This window comes from Galleria mellonella, unplaced genomic scaffold (assembly GCF_026898425.1).
Source record: "Galleria mellonella isolate WM207_F2 unplaced genomic scaffold, CSIRO_AGI_GalMel_v1 utg21, whole genome shotgun sequence".
Taxonomy (NCBI): Eukaryota; Metazoa; Arthropoda; class Insecta; order Lepidoptera; family Pyralidae; genus Galleria; species Galleria mellonella.
This window is the reverse complement of record NW_026442037.1, coordinates 2956716-2984410: the sequence shown is the minus strand read 5'-3', so window position 1 is coordinate 2984410 and position 27695 is coordinate 2956716. Positions and strand designations below refer to the sequence as shown.

The 27695-nt window shown below is 34.5% G+C and overlaps 1 protein-coding gene across 1 annotated transcript; it reads left to right on the top strand.

Annotated features, from left to right (window-relative positions):
* Positions 1-1625: 1625 nt before the first annotated feature.
* LOC113512739 (uncharacterized) lies at positions 1626-8436 on the top strand. Its single transcript, XM_026896652.3, has 3 exons — positions 1626-1782; positions 5156-5424; positions 7211-8436. Exons 1-3 carry the CDS (start codon positions 1659-1661, stop codon positions 7610-7612), a joined length of 795 nt encoding a protein of 264 aa, XP_026752453.1. The 5' UTR covers positions 1626-1658; the 3' UTR covers positions 7613-8436.
* The last annotated feature ends 19259 nt before the right edge of the window (positions 8437-27695 follow it).

Here is a 27695-nt window from a genome sequence, read left to right as displayed (position 1 = left end):
TGCTGGCCATTCTTCGCCCTCCTAAGTCGCCTCTTATCACACCCATGGGAAAGAAAGGGGTGGTCTATGTCGGGACCACACAGCTTATGGTACTTATGGCTTACGGTTAATGTATTTATTGTTATATATTTAGTTGAAAATCCAAATATAAAATTTTATACTGTATAATTATGTTAAAGTAAATGCTGTGAATACCTCTAAATAGGCATGTGCATTAGTATTGTATTATATTTAATGTTTGTTACACATATGTGTTATAATGACGTTCCTTAATAATATATTGACGTTCCTTTAAATAAATAAATAAATTGAAAATAAGAGCACAAATATTGTAAAAACCAGCAATAATATTTTTATAATGGAATTTCCTTGTCCATTGTTTTGGCTACATACCTACCTGTTCGTGTTTTTATTATACAGGGTGTAATATTTTTGCACGCTTTCACTTACATTGTAATTTTATATTACTTTAGTAATTTAACAAATAAAATCATAAAAATAACTTGGATACGAAAGAAACAAAATTATTTTTAGTAGTTATATAATATTGTTAATAGAGCCTGATAAAGGAGGAGAGAAAATATCTAGTGCGGCATAATAGAGGTCAGAGAGGCAATTGAAAAGTGTTAAAAAAGGCAGGAAATGTAGTTTTTTCACGTACCAGCAAATTTATTATATACTTAAACAGCATGACAAAATAATAAAAAAAATATTCTATAATATATTACTGTGCACGGATCTGCTCAGAATGGAAGGAAATTAGTTTACAATTAGCACATTGGTAAGGCGGCCGCGTTGTATATAATTTTATCGCGATTTTTCTAAAGGATGAAGAAGGGATTGTTTGCAATAAATCCAATCAGTTCGACCTATTTTGCTGTTCCCCCTGGAGACCATTGAATTCTTCATGATGGACCGACAACTCTGCTCCATCCTCACCTACCATCTTACACTAGTGCCCCGCTAATGTACACCAATAGCGCAGGCGAGGTTACCACTCCATTAATATCCATTAAAAGAACTAAATAGTATATGTGGGATAAATTAACATTATTATAGACTAGACTGAGACATTTCTATAATAGTCGTACCGTCGTTTGGGTACCTCTATCGTATTCGTGTTTCTGCCATAAAGCAGTTGTGTTTGCATGGCTGTGTTTTAGTTTATAATTAGAATAATGCAATGAAATTACAGGGTACAGAGGCATAACAGCTTAGTCCTCAGGAATGGCTATGTATGAAGAGTATATACATGCCACATAGTGTCGTCTATTCTGTCCATGGTACTGTTTGTATCTGTTTGCGAAGGTTACATATTTCATCAGGTAGATCGTCAGCTTGTTTGAGATTTTAAGTTGCATAAAAAAAGATATATTAATTCAAAACTACCAACGCCATCTACTAGAATCAACAGATAACCAAACTTATAAAGATTCAAATTTATTTGAATTTCGAATATCTATTAATATATTTATTTTTAAATTAATTCCTGTATTTATGGCCACTTATTATTTTGTTTAGAAAACACTCTGTATAAACAAGACAATCATTACTGAAGACATGCTCTACTGTGACAGTTGCGCATACGCAACCATTACTTCGAGTAGCAGAGCGTGACATAGGCATACATCTCTAGTAGTATCGCTCTCACCCTCGAGATGGCGACACATGTGTTTTTATTCTTTCTCGCTATACAAATGGCAACGGGAAGTGAAAACTATAGAAGTGATGGGTTTCTAGACAAGTTAAGCAACGGGATGAAAATCGCAAATGATTTATTAGGTTAGTACTATCAACAATTTTTTAAGTAATATATTTTATAAAAAAAAATATTATATCGTCATTTTTATTATTATATTTTATTATATTAAAATAATTTATTATTATATTATGGTATTTAGTAGTTAACAAAAAAATATGATTAACGTTATTGCATAGTTTATGTATTTATTTTTATTATTAGATATTTTAATATCTAACATTTTGTATAAATAACTAAAAAAACATTCATTTACAAATTTAATGTCGATTCTTTTTAATAAAGTAAATCGCATTTGATAAATAAGAAAAGTTTAATGTTTCTGTTGCTGTTCCGAATTACTGATTTCTTTTAATTTTAAACTATCGCAATGTTCACACATATTTTAAATACACAATCGGGATTTAATAAGATGTAAAAGCTTTTACAGGTAAATACATAGTACATACATGCCTGCTTCTTTATTGCTAACGTTTCGACGTGGATTGCACCACGTCGTGGTCACGACAGGACCACTGCTTGGTCAAAATTTTTTTAATTGCGTTAAGTCCTGATAGTGTGTTTAAATGTCACTGATGAATTTGATTATAAACTACTCATTACACTTACAGTTTTCCAAAATGTGTCATGTGTTCATTTTAAAAACTTAAAAGGTTTAAAACAAAATTTAGAAAATTTATCTAATTTGTCATTAAAAATATCAATATCTGGCTGTTGAGCAATCAGATAATTGAGCAATTTGTTTGTTTAGGGGGCAAACTAGCTAAACAAGAATGTATTACCGTTAGTTACATTTTTTTGATGGATGAAACTGATTGATGATTGATGGATGATTGCTTGGCTGTCTTTCGGTTTAATGGGAGAGATATGGCAAGGTAATTACAGGGGGAAGAGGCATAATGCCTTAATCCTTGGGAATGGTAACGCATGAAGGACATGGGTCATGTTCATGTCTATAGGCGTTGGTTACCACTTTTCATCAGATGGATTAGCTTGTTTGCCATTCTAAATTGAATAAAAAAAGGATTATCTTTATATCCGTGTTGATATAGATCAAAAGGTTAAATAAATGACCCTGAATAAATAAAGAAACCGTATTTTCAGTAAAAACACATTTCTCCGTACATAGATTTACATATAGGTTATTATGCGCATACGTTCATGTGTCTCTCGGCTGTTCTAACTCGGCTGTTCTAACTGTAAGCAGGAGCTGTCAGTACAAGGGTCGTGGGTTCAATTCTCTTACAGGGTTTTAGTATAAAACATAAAAGTACACTCAATTACACGAATTGGCTTCGAGTCTTTAAATCCATATAGTCTATGTGTAAGTTTTTTTTATACAACTTAGAATGGCAAAAAATCTGACGGCCCACCTGATGGAAAGTGGTAATGTGCCATGGACATAACAGAGTATACTGTTTCACCCATGATACCCCCTATGCGTTGCTATTCCTGAGGACTCAGATGTTATTCCTCTGTACCCTGTCAATTCACGCCATATCCCACCCTTCAAACCGAAGCACAGCTATGCTAACACAACTGCTTTACGGTTGATACACGAATGGTACAGAGATACCCAAGCAATCGAATTTTGTACAAAGTCTCCCTCTGGTGGTTTCTCTCAATTTGATTGCCATTTGTGGCAATGACTAGCAAAACCCTCCCAGGAGGAGGCTTATGTTCATCAGTGGGCAATTAAAAGCTGATATGACGATTTACTGCCCTTTATTTTTAACGTTCAACTGTTCAACTTGCCATTAGTATTTTTTTTTTTTGTAAAATAGCTGGCATTTGAAAAAAAATCTTTATGTACAAACGTAATATTGTAAATGTGAAAGAGATTTTTTTTTTGATGGGTGAAAATGAAATGGTAAGCCCGCCTGCGCTAACGGGATACGCTGGCGGAGCACCAGTGAAGGGAATAGATGAGAATGAAAACAGACCAGTTAGCCCATCATGATGAATTCATCAGGAATTAACCATGATAGTTTCCAGGGGATACCGCGAGAAGGTCGACCTGGTTGGGTATATTGCTAGCTTGGGTATTCTTAGTTTCCATTACTAACAATCCCTTTCCCTCCAGAGTTTGTATGTAACCTCCTAATGTTTTTACGACTCAACCAATCGTTGAGAAACTTGACAATTATACGTACTATTTGACGCGAACTTTCCCGATCAATCAATATATCAAGGTCAGGCGGACGCAGTAAAAATTAGTATTAATTAATATACAATACAAGCTGCAGTTTGACCGTTTATAATCAAATAGACTGTTAGCTTGTTTACCATCTTCGTGATTATAAAAAAAAAAACTTTTAGTCTTTCACGCTATAGTTATGTTTTATAAGAGATAGGAACTAAAGGTAAAACTCCCCTAACAGAAGGCAGTGGACAGTTAAAAGCTAATATTAAGGTAAAAAATGATAATTATTTACCTATTTTATTAACCTATGTATTATATTGCGGAATTACTGATTTTTTTATTAGAATTATTTTGTTTAATTTCACTGCTATTACGTACGCGTGCGACTGCCAACACTCGAATATTGACTACTATTATTATTACTAGAAATTATAAAACGTTTCATATTAGCCATCAATCTCCGACTGCAATTACATCCACGCATGTTTTGCGACATTGGTTTCAATTCTAAACGAGGCATCTTCAATTATTTACCTAAATTATATCGATGTTCCGACCAGGTTATACCGACTGTGGTCACGAGAAGACTGGTGTGACACTGTCATGGCATGTCATGATGTAAGCAAAGGTAAATTATTATAAACTAGCTGTTGCCTGCGACTTCGTCCTCGTTTTCGTCGTTTTTCGTAAAATAAGTAGCCTATGTCCTTCCTCACGGTTCAGTGGTTTTGATGTAACAGACACATTTCCCTTCTCTACTCCTATTGATCGTAGTATCTAGTATATATATATATATATATATATATATATATATATATATATATATATATATATATATATATATATATATATATATATATATATATATATATATATGTAGTATGTACAGTGTGTACCTATAAAGGCGAAGCAAGGCGAAGTTACCATTCCATTTATAATATATATATAGTATATTTTTATATGAAGAATAATTGTACCAAGTTTCGTTAAAATCCGTCGAGTAGTTTTTGTTTCTATAACGAACATACAGACAGACAGACAGACAAAAATTTTACTGATTTAATTTTTGGCATCAGTATCGATCACTAATCACCCCCTGATAGTTATTTTGCAAATATATTTCATGTACAGAATTGGCCTCTCTACAGATTTATTATAAGTATAGATATAGATTACCTGAATAATCGTGTTAATTCTCACCTCTAATAAAACAGAAAGAAATCTATATGTTGAAATAAATACATTACTTACAGGTCCCGAATCATTAGCTTTGAAAGTAGCCGATTTCGTTGTTAAAGCATTCCAAACAGGAAACCGACCGCCACCAGCTTACAGAAGGCCAACACTTAACAATATAAACGAAGACAGTTACGAAGACGTACAAGAAAATAAACCTAACTACTATGTCAATGAAGCTCCAAATCCTGTGAATCCGTTACGGTATTTGGTAAAACTGATGGGACTTCAGACAAATCAAATTAGTGCAGTGGCTGTTAATGCCTTGGTGTTCGTTGCGCAAATGGTAAGTACAAGAGGGAATAATTATTAATTGTTACATACATACATATCTGTCACGCCTGTCTCCCATTAGGGTAGGCCGAAACAATGGAACGCCAAATGCTTCGATTCAAACAAACTACTATTGGTTTATTAGATACCAGCTGACCGAGCAAACTTTGTTTTGCACTCTATCGCCATCTACCGAGACTATATTTTTTTTTTTTTTTTCTTATTGAGATTAAAACGACACACTTCTTGTGTCGACCCTTACTAACACAACTTATATATCACTAACATCTATTATATATATCTGGGAACGGGCGAAAGGGGAGAATTACAATATTAAAAAATATTATATATTATAAAAAATAAAAAATATATATAAAAAAAAAAAATATATATATATATATATATATACAAGAAGAAAGAAGAAGAGGCCACAACAAAGAATACACCACGCCGGCATACACAGACCACCAGTGTATGCCGGCTCAAAACCCAGTGACCCGGAGGTAGTTGCCTCCGGAGATGCAGCCGGGGTAAAGGGGTTTACCCCGAGACCCCTACCTCACCCGCCTATACTATTAAAGGCGGGCAAGAAGACCCGGATGATGATGAGATTAAAACTAACCTGTCTTTTAAGTTAGAATAAACAATAAACGTTTGTAAAATTCAAATTATTGTAACTTATGTTACTTCTTTAATGTATTTTCCTTTTTTTTTTGTATATGTGTTCTTTTGTCTGTTATTTGTGCATTGTAAGTAATGCAAATAAATTTTATACATCTATTTACCTATCTATAATTTAAGATTGTGTTACACCCAAAAAAAAAATGGCTAAAGTCGTAAGAAAATCGATTGAGTATTTTTCTTTATTAAAAAAAGAAAAGCAGTTATGTCTGTTTAGAAATTAATTTGATTATGATAAAATTTCTATGGAACATTAGTATTACTGAAAGGATTATTTAAGTAGTATTATTTAAAAAAAATAATTATCCAAGTTAATTTATAACTAAGGGAGTTATGAGGTAACACACTAAAAAAATACCACTAAATTGAGAGCATCCTCTTTTTTTGAAGTCGGTTGAAAATTGATTGAGCGATTTCAGAGATTGGCGCGAACGAATAATCATGACACGGGATTATTATATAATGAGAATCGTGACACTTTTTGATGATGGCTGATGTGATGTAGATGAAATAAATTTGTTTTAAATAATACTTGTACGTTTTTTTTATACAACTTAGAATGGCAAACAAGCTGATGGCTCACCTGATGGAAAGCGGTAACCGTCGCCCATAGACATGAGTAGTACCATGAACATAACAGAGTATATTGTTTCGCCCATGATACCCCCTCATGCGTTGCCATTCCTGAGGACTCAGGTGTTATTCCTCTGTACCCTGTAAATTCACGCCATATACCATCCTTCAAACCGAAACACAGCCATGCAAACACAACTGCTTCACGGTTGAAACACGAATGGGACAGAGGTACTCAAGCAATCGACTTTTGTACAATACAATAATACTAATACTATAAGACTAATATTTTATAAACGGCTAGAGAGCTTAGAGTAAAGCATTTTTTTTAAAAGATGATAGTGGAACGGTTACTCCGCATGCGCTAACCGTATACATCATCTTCCTACCCTTATCCCAATTATTATTTGGAGTCGGCTAATATGTTTTTATTCATATTACAAAAAGATTTAGCTTATACTTTTACGACCGGCCACCAGCCTGACGTCAACCCTCTTTGGGAAACGCTAACGATATACAATGACCATAAATCTTTATTATTTCAGATATCAACATTTTTCACGGGACCTAAACGCTCACATGGACAGTATCGATCTGAAGATCCGACAAATTGGATACTCAACAAGAATTCTGGACGACTACAAGAATTAATCAATACTGCGAAAAATGAATCAATATTGTACGATATAGACGAACTTATCAAACAACAAGGTTCCGACGAGGAAACTAGTTGCATAAGATTGTTGGTTTGCAAAATTACACCTTATGTGCATAAGATGCAAAATGCAGTGTTCGGTGAAAACAATAGCAGCAATGCTGATAATGGAAATTTGAGAGATCTTCGTGGTTCCGCTGTGATGTACCGCCATCTACCGACTGCTGATGAAGTTAAAGCTACCAGCGACATCTGTGAACGGAGGCATAAAGATTGTGATTTAAATGAATGATTATTTTCCCGCTCCATACAAAATGCATCTAGCCTAGCCAGAGGTCTAATATAGGTCTAGTATTAGGGGCGTTTAACAGTACTCAGATATAAAATTAATAAAAAATAGAGCCAAAAAATGTAAATTAGGTATGAGTAATATATAGAAATAATTATTATTAATTAGAACTAGTGTCAAGAGTTTCTGGGTTGACTTTTTTTATAACACGATTACCAAATAATGGCTTTGTGTTCTCTCGAGGCATACAACAAGTGACAATCATTTTTAAACTATTATTAACCTAAAAATCCAGAGGTATTAAGTATTATAATTCATAGTGAGAGTAAAGAGAGAATAAGAATAAATTTAAAATTCCATTTTTGAATCTCTAGACAATCGTCAAGCACGAATGTCATCTATATATAAAAAAAACGATGCCGAGTGATTTACTGACGCATTTATCAACGCACAGCCGAAACCACTGGACCTAATGTCTTGAAATTTTGCAAATAAATTATTTATACTACACAGCGTAAGCGAGCAATAAGAAAGAAATTCTGAAAATAAGGGAGTAAAACTTCCAAGGTTCACGCGTATGAAGAGCTAGTTGACTTTATTTTATAGATAATGGATAATTAAAATTTACAATAAAAAAATTTAAATATGTCCCAAATAAAAATATGTCCAGTATAAAAAAAAAAAAACCTAATAACTAAGTAGTTTTTGCCCTTAATTACGTATGCGAAAATTTTAAAATAGTGCAATAGATTTATATAGCATATATACATATACCAGTTTTTAATTATAACTCCACAAATACAACTGTGAATCACTGTGTGTCACATCCAATTTGGTGCAGTATTTTCTTGCGTGATATAGAACGGAAGAATATATTAAAAAAAAATCTAAAACTATTATTGTGTTTTTTTTTTCTATGTACAAATATTGTCTAGTTACAATTTTATTATAATAATAAGATTACTAAAAAGATAAGAGGTATAGTTAAGTTACACACCTGATGACATAAAATACATCGCTACAAATAACATCTTACTCGACATATCATAGTCCCCAAGATACAGGTCTGGCCTATTTTGGGGACTGATGGTAATGCAGATATTTCCTCGTTGAATATAAATTGTAAAACTTGTAAACTGTACCTTATGCAACTGTATCTTTCTTAAAAAATAAATATATTATAGATATTATTTATCTTAAAATTCCTAACACTGACAGGAAATAGCAGCGAACTTTAGAAAAGGCGAACACAAAACATCAAAGAGATCACAGTGTTCCAGGCTTTTCTATTTGAAAAAGTTCGTCTCTTAATAATAAAACTACACACTAACGTATACTATAAGATGATCATTACATCATCTGAACCATTATCCACCCACTGCTACACATAGGCCTTTTTTTTATACAACTTAGAATGGCAAACAAGCTGACGGCCCACCTGATGGAAAGTGGTAACCGTCGCCTAGAGACATGAGCAGTACCATGGACATAACAGAGTACACTGTTTCGTCCATGATACTCCCCTTACGTTGCCATTCCTGAGGACTCAGGTGTTATTCCTCTGTACCTTGTAAATTCACGCCATATCCCACCCTTCAAACCGAAACACAGCCATGCAAACACAACTGCTTCACGGTTGAAACACGAATGGGACAGACAGACAGATCCTATAAGATAGGTGTAAGAAAAATTCTCATCGCCAAGTTTCAAGTGTCTATCTACTTATGAATGAACTTAGCAACAACTTCAGCATGCTTACATAATGCCAAGTAGTTGGTCCGCTGTTATCTATTTTAGTTACATAATATTTATTTTATATCATAATGCTAAGAGGAAAGTCTGCTTGTTTATTGCAACGTGTCATTATAAATTCACGCTATTTCCTTTTTGTCTTATATATTTTCAGCAGTTAACTGTCCACTGAAGAGAAGACTTCAAGAAAAGAGCATATTCCTTTTACAAAGGCCGGCGGCACACCTGCGATGCCGCTGGTGTTGCGGGTGATCACGGAAGGCGGTAGTCACTTACCATCAGGCGAGCAGCATGCTCGTTTGCCCCTTGTACTATAAAAAAAATATTTTTATTTAAAAACTAAACTAATGAACCGACTATGATAAAATTTCTATGGGATCAATCCGCAAGTATAGGTGGTATATATAAGTAATGGTGGTATATATATTTTATACAACTTAGAATGGCAAACAAGCTAATGGCCCACCTGATGGAAAGCGGTAACCGTCGCCTATAGACTTTTATATTTATATTGATTTTTGTACAAAGTCTCCCTCTGGATAATATAGGATATATATATATATATATATATATATATATATATATATATATATATATATATATATATATATATATATATATATATATATATATATATATATATATATCCTTCTCTCATAACTCCGTCAATTGTACAATAATTTTCCAAAGCGGTTTACAACTGGCGGAGTTATTACACCAGTTGAATTAAGAATCCCCTTTTTTAAGTCCATTGAAAATATAGTTTTTGATGGCGGATGCAGATAAGAAAGTGTTCCTTAAAATTAATTAAAATTAAATATATATATATATATATATATATATATATATATATATATATATATATAAAATATCAAGGTGCCGGACAACTCAGGTCTCCGCGAGCCGGCGGACACTCGGCCAGTGACCAACGGGAGAAAGTGAACACTGCCCGCGGGCCGGCGCTGCTGGTCGGTGACCCCATCCCAATTCCGGCCTCACGCACACGGCTATAAATTATCTCCAATACGTTTATAACATAATTCTGGACGTTTGACTCGTTTAAAAATAAAAATTATTACACAATCATTTAAAAGGATCATCATCTTATCAACCGTTAACCGTCCACTGCTGGACATAGGCCATTTTAATGATAATGGGGTGGTAACCCCGCCTTCGCTAACGGTATACATTGGTGGGGCACTAGAGAGGGATGATAGGTGAGAATGAAAAGGCAGCTCAGTGAGGTCATTGTGATGAGTACAGTGAGTAGAATTCAGTACAATGATTTCCAGGGGGGTCCACGTGGAGATCGACCTGACAGGGTATATTGCTAGCAATGGGGTCTAGTAGTCCGCATTACTAATAATCCCTCCCCCTCACCCTAAAAAAAAGAAAATTTAATCTAAAAGTTAAGTTAGGTGTAAAGATATATATATATATATATATATATATATATATATATATATATATATATATATATATATATATATATATATATATATATATATATATATATATATATATATATATATATATATATATGTCTAATTTAATTGTATAGCTAAAGTTTGTTGATTAATTAATTAGATTGGTAAGCAGAAGAAGGCCCATGACTTCACGACACAGGGACTCCTAGTGTGAAATCTTAGGAACAAAATGTATAATTGTTACATGTCTTTTTAGTTCCAATATATATTATTATTAATCAAAGCACTGAATCTACGTCAGAACACCAACTAGACAGACTGTGGTGTCACGGATAATGGACTGTTAAAAAAGGGGATTGGTAGCCCCATTGGTAGCAATACACCCTGTCAGATCGACCTCGTCACGGTTCCCCCTAGAAACTATCATGTTCGAATCTGAGTTTTTTTTTTATACAACTTAGAATGAGAAACAAGCTGACGGCCCACTTGATGGAAAGTGGTAACCGCCATCTATAGACATGAATGGACATAACAGAGTATACTGTTTTGCCCATGACACCCCCATGCGTTGCCATTCCTTAGGACTCAGGTGTTATTCCTCTGTACCTTGTAAATTCACGCCATATCCCATCCTTCAAACCGAAACACAGCCATGTAAACACAGCCGCTTTACGGTTGAAACACGAATGGGACAGAGGTACCTAAGCAAACGACTTTTGTACAAAGTCTCCCTCTGGTAATGAATCCAAATCCAAACTAACTGACCTGCCTTTTCATTGTCACTGGTGCTCCACCAGCGTATACCATTAACGCAGGCAGGATTACCATATCATTATCACCCATTAAAAAAAATCTAAACATATACTTAAAATAACTTAATAATTTCTCTCAAAAACAAAATATCCACAACATTTACCATTATTACTATTCCATTATTATCCATTAAAAAAAAAAAACAAAAAAAAAAATACTGTATAGACAACACAGTATTTTTTTTTGTTTTTTTTTATTACTCATAGTTCACACACAGATACGTGTTTAATACCAATAAGCAAATTAAATTCATTTCATAATAGTGATGCAATAATTAGATATGTATGAGCCGTTGGTGAGTGGTGTTACGTAATGTATGAAAGTCAGAAAGTATGCCTTTGTCTAACTTTGTTCTATGTTTACAAACACGAATATTTAGTTAGACACTGGGCGCAATAGTAAGGCTTTATCTGTACCGCTCTTATTTTCTCCTGTAGGTTTGTTAAAAAAAACCTTTAATGGTAAATGTAAACCCAATACATGAGGGTAACTCTGTCCCAATTGTGTTTCAACCGTGAAGCAGTTGTGTTTGCTTGGCTGTGTTTCGGTTTGAAGGGTGGGATATGGCGTGAATTTACTGGGTACAGAGGAATAACACCTGAGTCCTCAGGAATGGCAACGCATGGGGGGTATCATGGGCGAAACAGTATACTCTGTTATGTCCATGGTACTGCTCATGTCTATAGGCGACGGTTACCACTTTCCATCAGGTGGGCCGTCAGCTTGTTTGCCATTCTTGTTGTATAAAAAAAAAATACTGACAAAAAGAAGTTCAAGATGAACTTAGGTAAAAAATAATGATGACCTGCAAATAGGTGGAAATGGTGGGAAATGGTAACCGTCGTTTATAGGCATGGATCACCATAGACGCAAGACAAGTTTTTAGAGAAATTTTGTGTCTGTATGTTTGTTGCCGTGTGATCTCGGCATAGAATGGACCACCCCTTCATTTCTCGTGGGTGTCGATAAGAGGCGATTAAGGGAACTTAATGATCAAGGGATGGGGAGCAGTGTACTTCTTTACCTCTTTAAATATACTAAAACCTAAGTGCGATTGCCAATCCGTCTACGTAACTACTACAAGTTAGTTATTGTAATGTTTGTTCCAGTATTACGCAGCAAATTGAATGCTCTATCCCTGAAGGTAGAACTTAAAATCTGGCATATGTTTTATCATAAATCTTAAATCATGTCCTACAACCTCAATGGTCGCGTACTGCGCGGTTTCAGAGATGTTTCCTCTCACGAACACTCAGGTTGTAGAATGAGCTCCCTGCCGAGGTTTTCCCAAGAGACTACAGCATGGGGTTCTTCAAAAGGGGGGTAAAAGGTTTCTTCAGGGTCGGCAACGCACGCGTAACACCTCTGGTATTGCAGGTGTTCATAGGCTACGATAACCACTTACCATCAGGTGGGCTGTATGCTTGTTTGCCACCTCAGTGGTATAAAAAAAAAAAAATTCGTCTATTTTGTCTATAAATAAAATAGATAAATTGAAATTATTAATTAGACCAACAAAGATTACAACAGTAACATTGTAATAATCATTTGGTAGAAACAATAAAGAGTATCTATCTATCTATTTTATTGGGTTTTATACTTTTAATATATACGCATACAAAGTAACACGCAAATAACTACTAAATAAAAATTTGATTTTTTTTAATTGGTTTATTTACCAACTACAAAAAGTGACGGGAAAGGGATTGTTAGTAATGGGATCTAATTGGCTCATTGCTAGCAATGCATCCTATCAGGTCGACTTACACGCGGTCACTCCTGGAAACCATCGTGGTTAATTCTTGTGGAACTCATCACGATGGGCTAACTGACCTGCTTTTTTATTCTCACGTATCATCTCTCACTGGTGCCCCGCCAGCATATACCGTTAGCGCAGGCGGAGCTACCATTCCATTATTACCCATTAACTATAAAAAGTTCAAACTTCAAAATGATGTAAATAAATTTGCTCACTGGCTGTTTGCAGAGAAAATTGTTGGGAAAAATTTCACTCATTCATATGATTGTAATGTTAGCCAATGTGAACTCAATCATAGTTCAATTACAGGTTATATTCCAACTATGTAACCACATAGAATTATAATTATATTTTAATTAATGCTCCTTTCCACTCAGGGTTTGCTGGAAGAGAACTCTTACAGAGTTAAGCTCGCCTGTTGTACATCTTTATTTAAATTTTTTTTTGTTTACAATAAAATATAAATAATTATTTATTTATACTTATTATTTTAAGTATAAATAAATAAATAGAATAAAAGTTATACAAAGATAAGATTGTTGATGATCATATAATAGTTATATATAAAACAAAAAAAAAAACATTAAAAAATAGGTATTATCATATGGACACTCCACACATGCATGTGGATAAAATAATTATTCATACCCGAAATAAAATTAAATTTGCAATAGAATTAAATCCTCAATAAAGTTAAGATTTTCCTAAGAAATAAGTAAACATTGGATAAATGCCCATAGTAGCAATATTGAGGGCGGTTAACCGTCAAAAGTCCGTCAAAAATATCATTTTTGGCGGACTTTTTAACAGACTTTTTAAAGAAAATTGTTAGATGAACACTAGGTATGTAAGTCGATATAAAAATTAAAATACTTATATATTTCTATACAACTATATTTAAATTGTTTCCTATAAAAAAAAAATATTATAACTGTGGTAAAACCGGTTATTTTAATTTAAAAACAAAACTGTCGATTTTAATAAAGTTTTTATGGGACTAATCTATAATTAGACTTTTTGCAGGTAAAAAATAATTTTCCAAATCGGTTTAAAACTGGCGGAGTTATGACGTAACAACGATAAAAAAAATACAACCGGATTGAATATTTCCTTCTTTTTAAAACCAGCTGAGAATAACATTATTTTACATGTTTTACAATAATTAAATCTTTTATGCAATTAGGCAATCCAAATCTAGACAAACCACCTGCGGCGCAGTCACCCTTCGATCCGGTTATGTTAAATATGGGACAAAATTCAGTCATGCAGTTAAGTATGTAAGAAGTTCCCTTCGTTTAGATAGATAGATACTCTTTATTATTTCATCCAAAAGATTACAATAGTAAACTTATTATAAATACAAACAATTACAAGAAATAATCACAGTGGGAAAACAATGGGCGACCTTATCGCTAAAAGCGATCGATTCCAGGCAACCTTTGGATGGAGAGGAGTAATTTTAATGTTAGAAATATGGAAAAAAACTTGAGTAGATGAGAGTACGTATGTTGCAGTGTTTGTCACTGAGCTCTCGCCCTCCGCTGGAGAAAGTGAGCGATGGCAGGGAGGGGCGAGGGAGAGGGGGGAGACAGAAAGAAGTATTATAGTGGCATTAGAACAAAAACATATGAATGAGGCCAACAATATGTAAAGTGCTACGTGATAAGGCTATTGATTAAATCATTAAAAATATTTTTAAATACATAATCGGAATTTAACGCGATGTAAAAGATTTTACAGGTAAATAGTACCTACATACCTGCTTCTTTATTGCCGACGTTTAAAATATGTGTAAACAACACGAAAGTTTAAAAATAACTATCAGAAATATTATCATATTAAAATTCGACCGAACGGTATTCTATATTCTATCGAAAAACGTCGTGATATGAATTACACGGAGTTTTTCTAACCCATATATGGGCAGTACATCACCGTAGTCTCTACCGTGGAAGCTATTTAAAAAAGAAAAGAACAAGAATATTGTCATCCCCATTGCTATCATTACACTATCAAGTCGACCTCCACGCGGTTCCCCCTGGAAACCATCGTGACTAATTTATCGTTGAATTCGTCACAATGGGCTTACTGACCTGTCTTCCTCCTCATCTCTCATCTCTCACTGATGCCCCGCCAGTGTATACCGATAGCGCAGACGGAGCTACCATTCCATTATCATTCTTTAAAAAAAAACAAAATCGTATAGTAAACGTAGTGTAAGGACAACCACCAGTGGGAAGCCCCCCAATGAGATGGAGTGACTATCTTAAATGCATTGCAGGGAGTCAGTGGATCGTTCCTTATGGCAGTCTATGGGGGAGGCCTATGTCCAGCAGTGGGCAAATAATGGCTGAGATGATGATGATGATGAATACCAAAATCAAGAGAAACATTTTTTACAATACTTAGAATGGAAAATAAGCTAACGACTTAACTGACGGAAACTAGAATAGCACCATGGACATTATCATGCCGATGATATCTCTCGAATGAATGAATGAAATTTATTGATACGACGGCCTGTGTTTTTTGCCAGTCTGTATAGGATAACATTAAAAAAAACTACTTTAATTTTTAATGTTTATTATTATACACAGGGCATCAAACCGGGAAAAAAATCAGTTTTTGGTTAACCGAAATCGGCCCAGAAACAACTTGTAACGATTTGGCCGCCTCTTAAACAAGAACTGACGGCCCTACCTGATGGAAAGTGGTAACCGTCGCCTATAGACATGAGCACTACCATGGACATAACAGAGTATACTGTTTCGCCCATGATACCCCCCATGCGTTGCCATTCCTGAGGACTCAGGACTTATTCCTCTGTACCCAGTAAATTCACGCCATATCCCACCCTTCAAACCGAAACACAGCCATGCAAACACAACTGCTCCACGGTTGAAACATGATTAACTTAAAAAAAACTTATTTTGGGAATTCCCATAGAAACTGAAATAGATAGTAACTTAACAAACACGAGTACTTACATGTTGTATTATGGACACATAAACTGAGGATCTTAGATTTTATAGATATAAAGAACTTACTCGATTTCGAAAGTGTTTGAAATTGTAAGAAATAAACGGAAAAAAGAAGTAAACCATAATATATAAAAATCCCGTGCCACGATGTTAGTTTAAGCTAGTCTCTGAATTTCCTCAATTGAATTTAATAAAATTTTGAAAAAAAAATCAAGTTTGTGTTGTTTCCTTTAATTTGAGAGATAGTATAATTTTTATAGCGATAGAAGAAAACGGAGTAGGTATAAAAAGTTATCTAAATGCTCAAAAACAAAATTGGACACGCGTTATTGTTTTACAACAAAAATAAACCTAATGTGAAAGTGTTTACGTGTGAAAATGCATTGTTTATTTTTCTTGCTTTTTGTTTATTTTTCTTACATTTTAATTATTATTTATCGTATTGTTTCAATTGGGCCATCATGTTGGCAATAAGCTGTCGTTGTTCTCATGTTAAAATTCGTGGCCCCTTAATTCGTCTCAATGAGCGAGCATTTTCATTCATTCATTCAAGCTACTCCACTAATTAGCAATTATATAATGTACGTGATCATATTTTAATATTTTTTAAAGTTTTAAGAGGGACGCTGCTGCCCATCCTCTACCGTTAATTTCACTTAGTCGCCTCTTACAACACCCACGAGAATGTAAGTGGGTGGCCTTTTTATATGGGGAAAACACGGCCATGAAACATTAATTACGCGTGATTATCATTTTAAAATATTAGCTTAAGAGATAAGCTTAAGGAAATAGAACCTCAGAAACAGAACCACTATCTCATTCACGTATTAATAAAAAAAAGTCAGTAATTATAATAATAGTAGTTCGATCGTTTCGTAGCCATCCAAAATAAAAATAAGAACTGCGTCAGTAATGATTTTACCGTGGTTGACCCGAAAACTTAATGTAAATGTTGTTACATGCAAATTTTTACCTTACTTGTTTTTAAATATGTTTCATCCAAATTGACTTTTTTTATGCAACTTAGAATGACAAACTAGTTGACGGCCCACCTGATAGAAAGTGGCAACCGTCGCCTATAGACATGAGCAATATCATGGACATAATAGAATATACTGTTTCGCCCACGATACCCCCCATGCGTTGCCAATTCCTGAGAACTCGGGTGTTATTCCTCTGTACCCTATAAATTCACTGCCATATTCCACCCTTCAAATCGAAACACAGTCATGCGAACACAACTGCTTCACGGTAGAAACACGAATGGTACAAAGATGCCCAAGCAAACGTCTTTTGTACAGTCTCCCTCTGGTATCCAATCTAATCCAAACCCAATCCAAAAATTTTGTCCATTTTTATTACATTACACTATAAGAGCGAAGAAGAACATGCACCTCTTTTAGCAAAACTCTTAACATCATCTTACTATCATGATATATTCTATAATTCTTTATACGATTTATATATGCTATAATTGTCAAAAAAAAAAAAAAAGAAAACCAGAGGCCTGCACACCAATTTCATTTTTGTCCAAAAATTTCTCTAAGAATTCCATTTCTTTAACACAAACGTTTTTACCTAGAAATTGCAAAAAATACCCAATGTGGCAACACTGCTTGGCTTTAAATTTCCAACTAACTCTCTACTGATAAAAATATAAAAACTAATAAGTCGGCCACACCATGATACATTTAAATATGTTCGGCGAAGTGCGGTCAAGCCAAGTGTTACGTTCACTACACAACGGTAACAGTTAAACATTTAAAGAGTTAAAAAATTTAAAACCATGAATGACACAGTAACCATTAATAATTGAGTTTGTCAACAACTAATCAAATGTCTTGAAATCATTTGAGTCATATTTTTTATTTTATAACTAGCATTTGTCCGCAATTACCTACACGTGGATTTTGAAAGGAGAACTAATGAAATAGACTTTTAAGTGACATAGATTTTTGTTTGACACTTTGTAGCAAACAAGCATACAGCTCGTCTGATGGTAAACGATCAATGTAACTTATGGACGCCTGCAACACTAGGGGTGTCACGTGCGCGTTGCGGACCCTGAAAAAACCTTAATATATCCTTTTTGAAGACTCCCATACTGTAGTTTCTTGGGAAAACCTCGGCCGGGAGCCCATTCCACAGCCTGAGCGTTCGCGAGAGAAGATTTCTCTGAAATGAATATGCATCAGATTTTAAGTTGGACTTTCGGGAATATAATTGTAAAAACCGTATTTAATTTCATGTAATAGTTTTCGTGTATTGCCGGCATAAACCTAGCAAATAGGCTATACTTTATACTAGTTTTTATATAGTAAATATATAATATTCTATGTAGTATATAGAATAGAAATACATAAACACTGTATAGTGCATAATTTTAATATATCAGTAAGAGAAGACACTAGAAGAAAGGGGCGTCCGAAAATAAGATGGATAGACGACATCCGTCAAACGTTAGGGCCTTACTGGAGTAGAGTGGCAGAGGATAGAGTTCAGTGGAGAGAGCTGGAGGAGGCCTATGCCAGGAGGCACACCGAATTGAGAGATATATTATAATAAATAGAAAGGAAAATTATGTCTTACTAGGGTTATAGAGAATTCAGAGTAAAAAGGGCTTATATATATAAGATGGATTCATTCTAAAGAATTATCATATTTAGGTATGACGGTTCTAAATTTTTATTTCAGTTGCTTTTATAAATTTTACATACATACCTCATGTGCAGACATTGTCCAGTGACAGTTTTATTGTATGTATAATATAAAGATTTCTTTTTGTTGTTATATCTATTTGATATTATTACGATTTGATCCCAATTTAATTGCGTCAAAGTTCAGCCAAATATTGGTAACTTATCAACACAATTGGAACAATGCGGTTACAGATAATATACGTACCTAATGCTTTTGCAGTGTTCACTTTCTTTGACATTGGCAATGGAACGCTACTGTGTACTTGGACGGTTGGCAGTGAAAACTAAACCAGCAATTTCATTGTCATTTGTCACAAATCACAATGTGTCACTTTTTGTAAACAATTTCGTGGAGGGTAATAGAAATTGTGCAAAATACTGACAAGAAAACATGTTGATCTAGCGTGCGATAGAGTCACTACATAAACTCTTTATTATTCACAAAATATATGTATATATATATATATTATGGCCAGATCGTAACTGATCACTTTACGATGTGGTCGACCATTTTCTGAAATTGTTGTATTTATTTATTTATTCTTTATTGCACAATAAAACTTTGTACAAATGGCGAGCTTAATGCCATATGGTATTCTCTACCAGCTAATCATTAGGTAAAAACAGGTATTTCATGATATTACGAGTAATATTATTTATTATTTTAGTCATTAATTGCCCACTGCTGGACATAAGCATTCTCCATAAGGGTTTAGCCAGCAGTTGCCACGCTTGGCAAGCGGAATGGCAACCACAGTTATACTTTTAGAGATACTTTAAAAGGGGTGCTGCTGCCTATCCCCTGCCCTCCCTTAGTCGCCTCTTACGATACCCACAGAAAAAGAAGGGACGGCCCAATCTATGCCGGGAGCACACGGCGGCATTTCATGATATAGCCAACTAAAACTAGTCAGTTTTATATCGTTTAATCGTCAACGTTTGATATTTTAATCCACATTTGACCATATCATTAATTAAATAACTTTCGCAAAATTAAAGAGACGGGGGATAGGTATTGTCAGTAATGGGGAGGTTAGTCCCCATTGCTATCAGTATATCCTATCAGGTCGACCTCCACACGGTTCCCCCTGGAAATCATTGTGACTAATTTATCGTTGAATTCGTGACAATGGGCTAATTGACCTGCTTTTTCATTCTCACCAATCATCCCTCACTGGTGCCCCGCCAGTGTATATCGATAGCGCGGGCGGGGTCGTAATTTTATTATCATCAATTAAAAAATATATTAGACAAAAATAAACATAAAAGTAATATATATTAAAAAAATAAATAAAAAGAAAGGTATTCGAATAATTTATATAAAAAAACAAAAAACAAATCTGTTTTTACAAAACCGTTTCTAATCTCCGACAGATTTGTTAAGTATCTTATTCGATTAAATGGTTTTTTCGATTAACCGTTGTCGATTTGTTTATTACTCGATGAATTGGCATTCGATGCGGCGTAGGGCCCGAGCACCTGCATACACGATAACCATAACACGGTATCTGATTATCGAAAGCCGAGCTGTTTTGGCGTTGGAATGCGTCCTTCTAGGCCGCGGACGGCTCGTCGACACCGGACGAAAGCAAGCCATTTCGCGTGGCCCACTGGCACTGTTTGTGTACATGTTTTGTTGACATTTCTTTTTATATCATACCTGAATACGTGCCGGCACTTTCTGTTATTAGATGCTGTTGATATGGAGAGTATGTTTTTGATGTTACACCGGCACGAATTCGAATTGTAACGTGTGAAAAATATTTGTTTTAAAAACACATTTGCGTGAATTACACATTACACATGGCGTGAATTTACAGGGTACAGAGGAATAACACCTGAGTCCTCAGGAATGGCAACGCGTAGGGAGTATCATGGGCGAAACAGTATACTCTGTTATGTTTATAGTACTGCTCGTGTCTATAGGCGACGGTTACCACTTTCCATCAGGTGGGCCGTCAGCTTGTTTGCCATTCTAAGTTGTATATAAAAAAAAAAACTTCACACAGACTATATGAATTTAAAGACTCGAAGCCAATTTGTGTAATTGAGTGTACTTTTATGTTTTATGCTGAACCCTGTAAGAGAATTGAACCCACGACGAACTTATAAAGTTCTTTATCTTATAAACAATTTAATCACTTATTTATTATAATGCAAGCATGTACATAATATATAGTTGTACAGTGTTCTTTATTTATTTATTATTAATTTACATTGCCGTTTTTTTAGTTATCAGTATGCTAGAAGGCTGGCTGCTATATTATCTTATCTTATGAAGAGTAAGTACATGAACCCTGTTTGGGTGTAGCCAAATTTAATCGATAGGCAGCTAATATACGTGCATCAATGTCACTTTAGACTTTATATTTAATTACTTATATTATTATTACATAATTCATCAACATCATATTAGCTTTTAACTGTCCACTCTTGAAAGCAGCCTTCCTCTTGGGGGATTTTGCCAGTTGTTGACACGCTTGGCAACCGCAGTTAGGCTTTTAGAAATGTTTTAAGAAGAACAATGCTGCCCATCCCTCGCCCTCCCTTAGTCGTTTTTACGACACCAATGGGAAAGGAAGGGTGGCCTATTCTATGCCAGAATTACACGGAATTACTTAATTATTATTATTTAATTACTTATATACCTTTGCTGTTGTGAGTGATCATGGGCGGCGGTAGTCACCTAAGTGAGCAGGATGTTCGTTTGCGCTCATACTGTACTTATGTCAATATCTAAACGTAAAAAACTTATATTATACCTACTTGCGCTCATACTGTACGTATGTAAATATGTAAACGTATATTTATTATAAATATTACAGGTATATTATATTATTATTATATTTATTTATTACACTCTAATCGATTACTTGAATGACAAATGTGCATTGTGTTAGTCGATCATGCACGGGCATTTTAATGACCATGTATTAGACTCGATTTAAAAGAGTAACTGTTGAGTTTCTTGCGGTCTCTTCTCAACAGATAACAACTTTCCGAGCCCTGCAATAGATTTAGAAAAAAAAAATGACGATTTAAAAGTGCTTGTAAACAAGTTTATTTTACTAAAGATGATTTGATTTTGGATTTATAGATACATACTTAGAATACATAATATTCTCTCAAAAACAAAATATCCATAACATTTACCAACTATATTGATTTTCTAAGCATTATAAGTGCACCGTTATTAAGTGCGCAGTTTGAGATGCCAATAAATTGAATCGGCGGCGGACGTACGTACTCGGATAACAGTCTGTGATGGGTACCGTAACAGGCCGTCAATGTCGGCGCGTTAGTACTTACACGTTACACTAATATACATATTGTAATTAACACATATACAGTTTAATTCAAGCCAAATTACATAAGAGGTTACATATATTATAAATGTTCTTTATAGCATTTGTAAATTACATAGATAATACAGTTATAAATATTGGGAGCAAGGATGGACTTATTTCTGAAAGAGATCTCTTCCAGTCAACCCGATGCAATGAGGGGATTCCTTCCCCTTGAGATTGAGAGATTGTTAGTAATGGAGTTTGACAGTCCTATTGCTGGCAATATGCCCCATTAGGTCGACCTCCATGTGGTTCCTCCTGGAAACCATCTTGTTGAATTCGTCACGATGGGCTAACTGACCTGCTTCATCCTCACCTATCATCCTTCACTGGTGGGCGCCGGTGTATACCGATAGCGCGGATGGGGTTACCATTCCATTATCACCCATTAAAAAAAACACTGATGCAATGAGAAAGCATGTAGTTAGCGGGCAGTTAAAATGCTAAATTTAAAGATATACTTTCTAGTAGGAAATGTTGTTAGTATTGGGATGTTAGTTCATATTGTAAACTATATATCCTATTAGGTAGGTATGTAATCCTAAATTATATCTATCTATTCTAGTGTAGCCCTGGTTTTCCTGTAAATAAATAAAAGTAATTGTTAAGTTTCTTACAGGCTCTTCTCAACAGATGACGACTTTCCGAACCCTGCATTCATAAAAAAAATGACGATTTAAAATGATCGTAAATCTATTTGAAGTAAGTTAATTTGAATTTGAATAGATTGGCTTTCATCTTCCTGGAAATCATCACGGTTCATACTTAGTGAATTTGCCAAGTTGGGTCTTCTGATCTGTTTTCATCCTCTACTGGTGCCTATAGGCGGGTGTACCATTCCACTTTCATCCACAAAAAATACCTCTACCTATATAACTGAATAACTGGTAACAAATAAAGAAAGCGATGACGTCATATGTTGCAGAGGTCAATGCACGTGGCTCAGGACCATTCCTTGTCTTTGAAAGAAGTCTTTAATCAGTACTTTTATCAGTTAACAATACATGGTTGAATAAGCAATGTTTGCTATCATTATTGATATATTTGCCATATCTTAAAATCATTACATTAAATTTGTAATGTAGTTATAACAGTATACTAATTTATTTTAATCTTAATTGTATAAGTATATAGGTATTATATTTATGTCTTGTAATAGATAGCTATAAAAATTGTTAGTCTGTGGTTTAAAAAAAAAGGAGAGTTCCCTCCAAAATTATCTGTCACGTGTGTGTAATGGCTAGAGTTGGTTTGTTCTCTTCCAATGTTGTTACTTTATAATGTAATCCATATAAAATTAATATTGCTAAAATCATAATATATATCTATGTAATATTATAAAACATATTAATATTTCATTTAGCTGTTTACTTGTGCTTTATGTTTTTATTAATGACATTGGTACAGAATTCCTGCTCTTTACCTGCCCGCTTACATCCTTTCTCACTGTATTGGGTTTGCTGGAAAAGAAATCTTTCAGAGATAAGTACACCTTTGCTCGCAATATTTATAACTGTTTTATCTATCTAATTTACAAGTGCAGTAAAGAATATTTAGTGAACATATTTTGAGAACTAATCTGTCTAAATTAATATTATAAAGATTTTTTTTCAGTGGTTAAAGTCAAACTATATTTAGCCGATTTAAAAAAAAATATCACCTATTTATCAACGACTAACATAATGTTTTTTTATGCAACTTAGAATGGCAAACAAGCTGACAGCCCACCTGATGGAAAACGGTAATCGTTGCTTATAGACACGAGCAATATCATGGACATAACACAGCATACTGTTTCGCCCATAATACTCCCTATGCGTTGCCATTCCTGAGGACTCAGGTGTTATTCGTCTGTACCCTGTAAATCCACTGCCATAACTCACTCTTCAATCGGAAACACAACCATGATATCACAACTGCTTCACGACAGAAAATCAAATAGAAAAGAGATGCAGAGATAGATAGATAGAGCATGTGCATTTTTTTACAAAAAAAATACGTGCATAGCTGGGCGGGTCGCTATTTAATGATAAATGAATAAATGCAGGTACGAAGCGTGTCGCAGCAACCGCCCTTTGCGGTCTATACCAACCGCTGAGATCTAGTATGCACGTCCCAATTGCAAAGTTCCGTTTGTATTATTCATATTCCGGTAACGTTCATGTCAATATTACAATTTTGAAATTTCTGAGAAGAAAGCGCTGCGGCGCCTGCGCAATACGACTTCAACTGTACACAATATTAACAATGATTTTATTTCTTTTGACTACTGTTGGCATTCGGATTTTATAACCTTAAATATATGTTTGTGTTAAATACAGGAGAGTAGATATTTTAAAATAATACTTTGTTGTTATAATAAATTTATTACTAATATATAATAATCCAAACGCAGTCTCTACTCCCGAATATGTTTGCATAAACGGTCAGCAGTTCTGCGACAAATGCGACCAGTCTATTGCCACTTCATTTTGATAATCCTATTCAACTATTCATCCTTATCAAGTACTCTAATTCTTTGACGTTTTATATAGTTTTTAATTCGATCTTTCAAAAAAAAACCCCGAGCATAGCCATGACTCCCTCAGGTATTGTCAATAATGGGAATTAACAGAATTAACACAATTGCTAGCAATGAATACGGCACAGTATTGGCAAATCCTTCCTTTTCAGTGTATGTCGTGAAACGATCATTAAGGGAGCTTAATAGTCGAGAAATGGGCAGCAGCCTCCCTCTTAACCCTTTTTTGCATGATTTTTGTTTATTGGTGAAATAAATCAAAGTGATATAAATCATGTTCAAAATTAAAGGAAAAATGGTTTAAAAAATAAATTTAAAAGCTGTTTTTTTTTCTGTAATGGACATTAAAAAGGTATCCAGAAAAATCAACTTAAAGTGAACTTGTTCTTTTATATAAATTTTGGGCATTCAATGTTATGATGGAAATTTCCACCATTATGCAAAGAAGGGTTAACACCTGGTGAGTTCATTATGAAGAATTTACAGGGTACAGAGGAATAACATCTGAGTCCTCAGGAATGGCAACGCATGGGGGGTATCATGGGCGAAAAAGTATACTTTGTTATGTCCATGGTACTGCTCATATCTATAGGCGACAATTACCACTTTCCATCAGGTGGGCCGTCAGCTTGTTTGCCATTCTAAGTTGTATAAAAAAAAAGTATTTTTTCATTACCGAAAAATCATTACGTGAAGAGCAAAATGACCCAACTTCATACTTACCTATTATCTTACAGGTACACGGCCAGTGTAAACCGATAGCGCAGGCGGTGTTACCATTCAATTTATAAAAAAAAAAGAAAAAAAAAATGGTATCACTATATAAAACAAGTGGAACATTTATACAACTGTCTATTACGATTGGTCGACCTCATATCATCGACCAGCCGTAAGAAACCTCATTCAAGTTATGAGCAAGTAATGCCTATCTGGATCAGACGATGTTAGAAGAATTTGACCCACAGCGACGGTACAGTTAGTCGAGCTCATGTAAATTGACAAACATTGCCCATGAAGATCACTATGTTAAGTATATATATATATATATATATATATATATATATATATATATATATATATATATATATATATATATATATATATATATATATATATATATATATATATATATATATATATATATTACAGCTAAATGATCATTGTAAGAACCGGTAGGAATTAATTTTGTAATAGATTTTAGTCAAAATTATTATATAATTTTTTATACCACTGAAATGGCAAACATGTATACGGCCCACCAGATAGTAAGCGGTTACCGCTTATATACTATATATATATAGTATATATAATACTAAGTGTAATGAGTAAGTACAATGAGTATTCATGTATCTCCACGCGGTTCCTCTTGGAAACCATCGTGCAACGGTCGACTCTTGGACGCGCGGCCGCAACAATGCTCGGGGTGGTCGCGTGCCCGGTAGTCGACCATTCTTTCGCTCTCTATAAGCCGTTTTCGATCATTTTTACAGTGTATCGGTCGTTCCTCGAAATTGGGGACCGGTAGACAGCAGAGGTCGCCAATTCGGGGCCGACCACATACTCATTTGTTGCAGTATTCGGCCGTAGTACCTTCCTAATGGTTCTCAAATATTGCGTCTAAACTGCGCCCGCCATGTACCCTCTTGTATAGGCATTCCGTCACCCGTATCCAATAGCGAGGACGGGATACCTTAAATACTGTACCGCAAACTATTAAAAAAAAACCATCGTACAATTCGTCACTATAGGCTAACTGATCTGTTTTTATACTCACCTATTATCTCTCACTGGTGCCCCACCCAGCGTATACCGATAGCGCAGGCGGGGTTACAATTCCATATCTACTCATTAAAAAAAACACCTCTACTTATGCCATTAGGAGTCATAACGTAAATATACATTTTTAAAATTATTTATGACTAATTACAATAATAGTTTAGCCTAGTATTTTCTATAAATGATATATAGCATTCTTTCGTATTGATACCCGCTCGTAATCCAGTAAATGGAATGGAAATGATGCAGTATCACGCGACTTATGATTGAATTCATATCACGCACGTATTTACAAAACAGTTTTACGGTACGGAACATGTAATCTCGAAGACGGTTAATTGAAAAATATCTACGTTCACACACATACAGGATATCTATCTAGTATTTATTTTATTATATCAGCCATTAGCTATATATTCGAATATCTATGTATCCAATTCGCGTCGTACTCTGGACTCAAATAGCTAAAGATACTGTTTGTATTTGGGAAACAAACGATTTTTATTACATTTAGTATATCTAACAAACTAATGATAAAAATATATAAATATATCATTAGAATCACAAAAAAAAAATTAAATTAATGATCAGTCCCATTCATGATCCGTACCCGACCCATCGACTCAAAGGTCCCCATGACACTTGCGGCATTTCCGCGTTGGATTACCAGATATATATATACATATAATTTTTTTTTTTATACAACTTAGAATGGCAAACAAGCTGACGCCCACCTGACGGAAAGTGGTAACAGTCGCCTATAGACATGAGCAGTACCATGGACATAACAGAGTATACTGTTTCGCCCATGATACCCCCCCATGCGTTGCCATTCCTGAGGCATTCCTCTGCACCCAGTAAATTCAATAGTATATACATATAAATAACACACAAATCAGCATAGTTTCCGCAAGAAAACAGAACATATTTAACATTGAATAGACAGAAATACGAAATAGTTACTCAGTAGTAAAAAGCAAGGCAATATGGCAGAAATAAGGAAATAGAGTT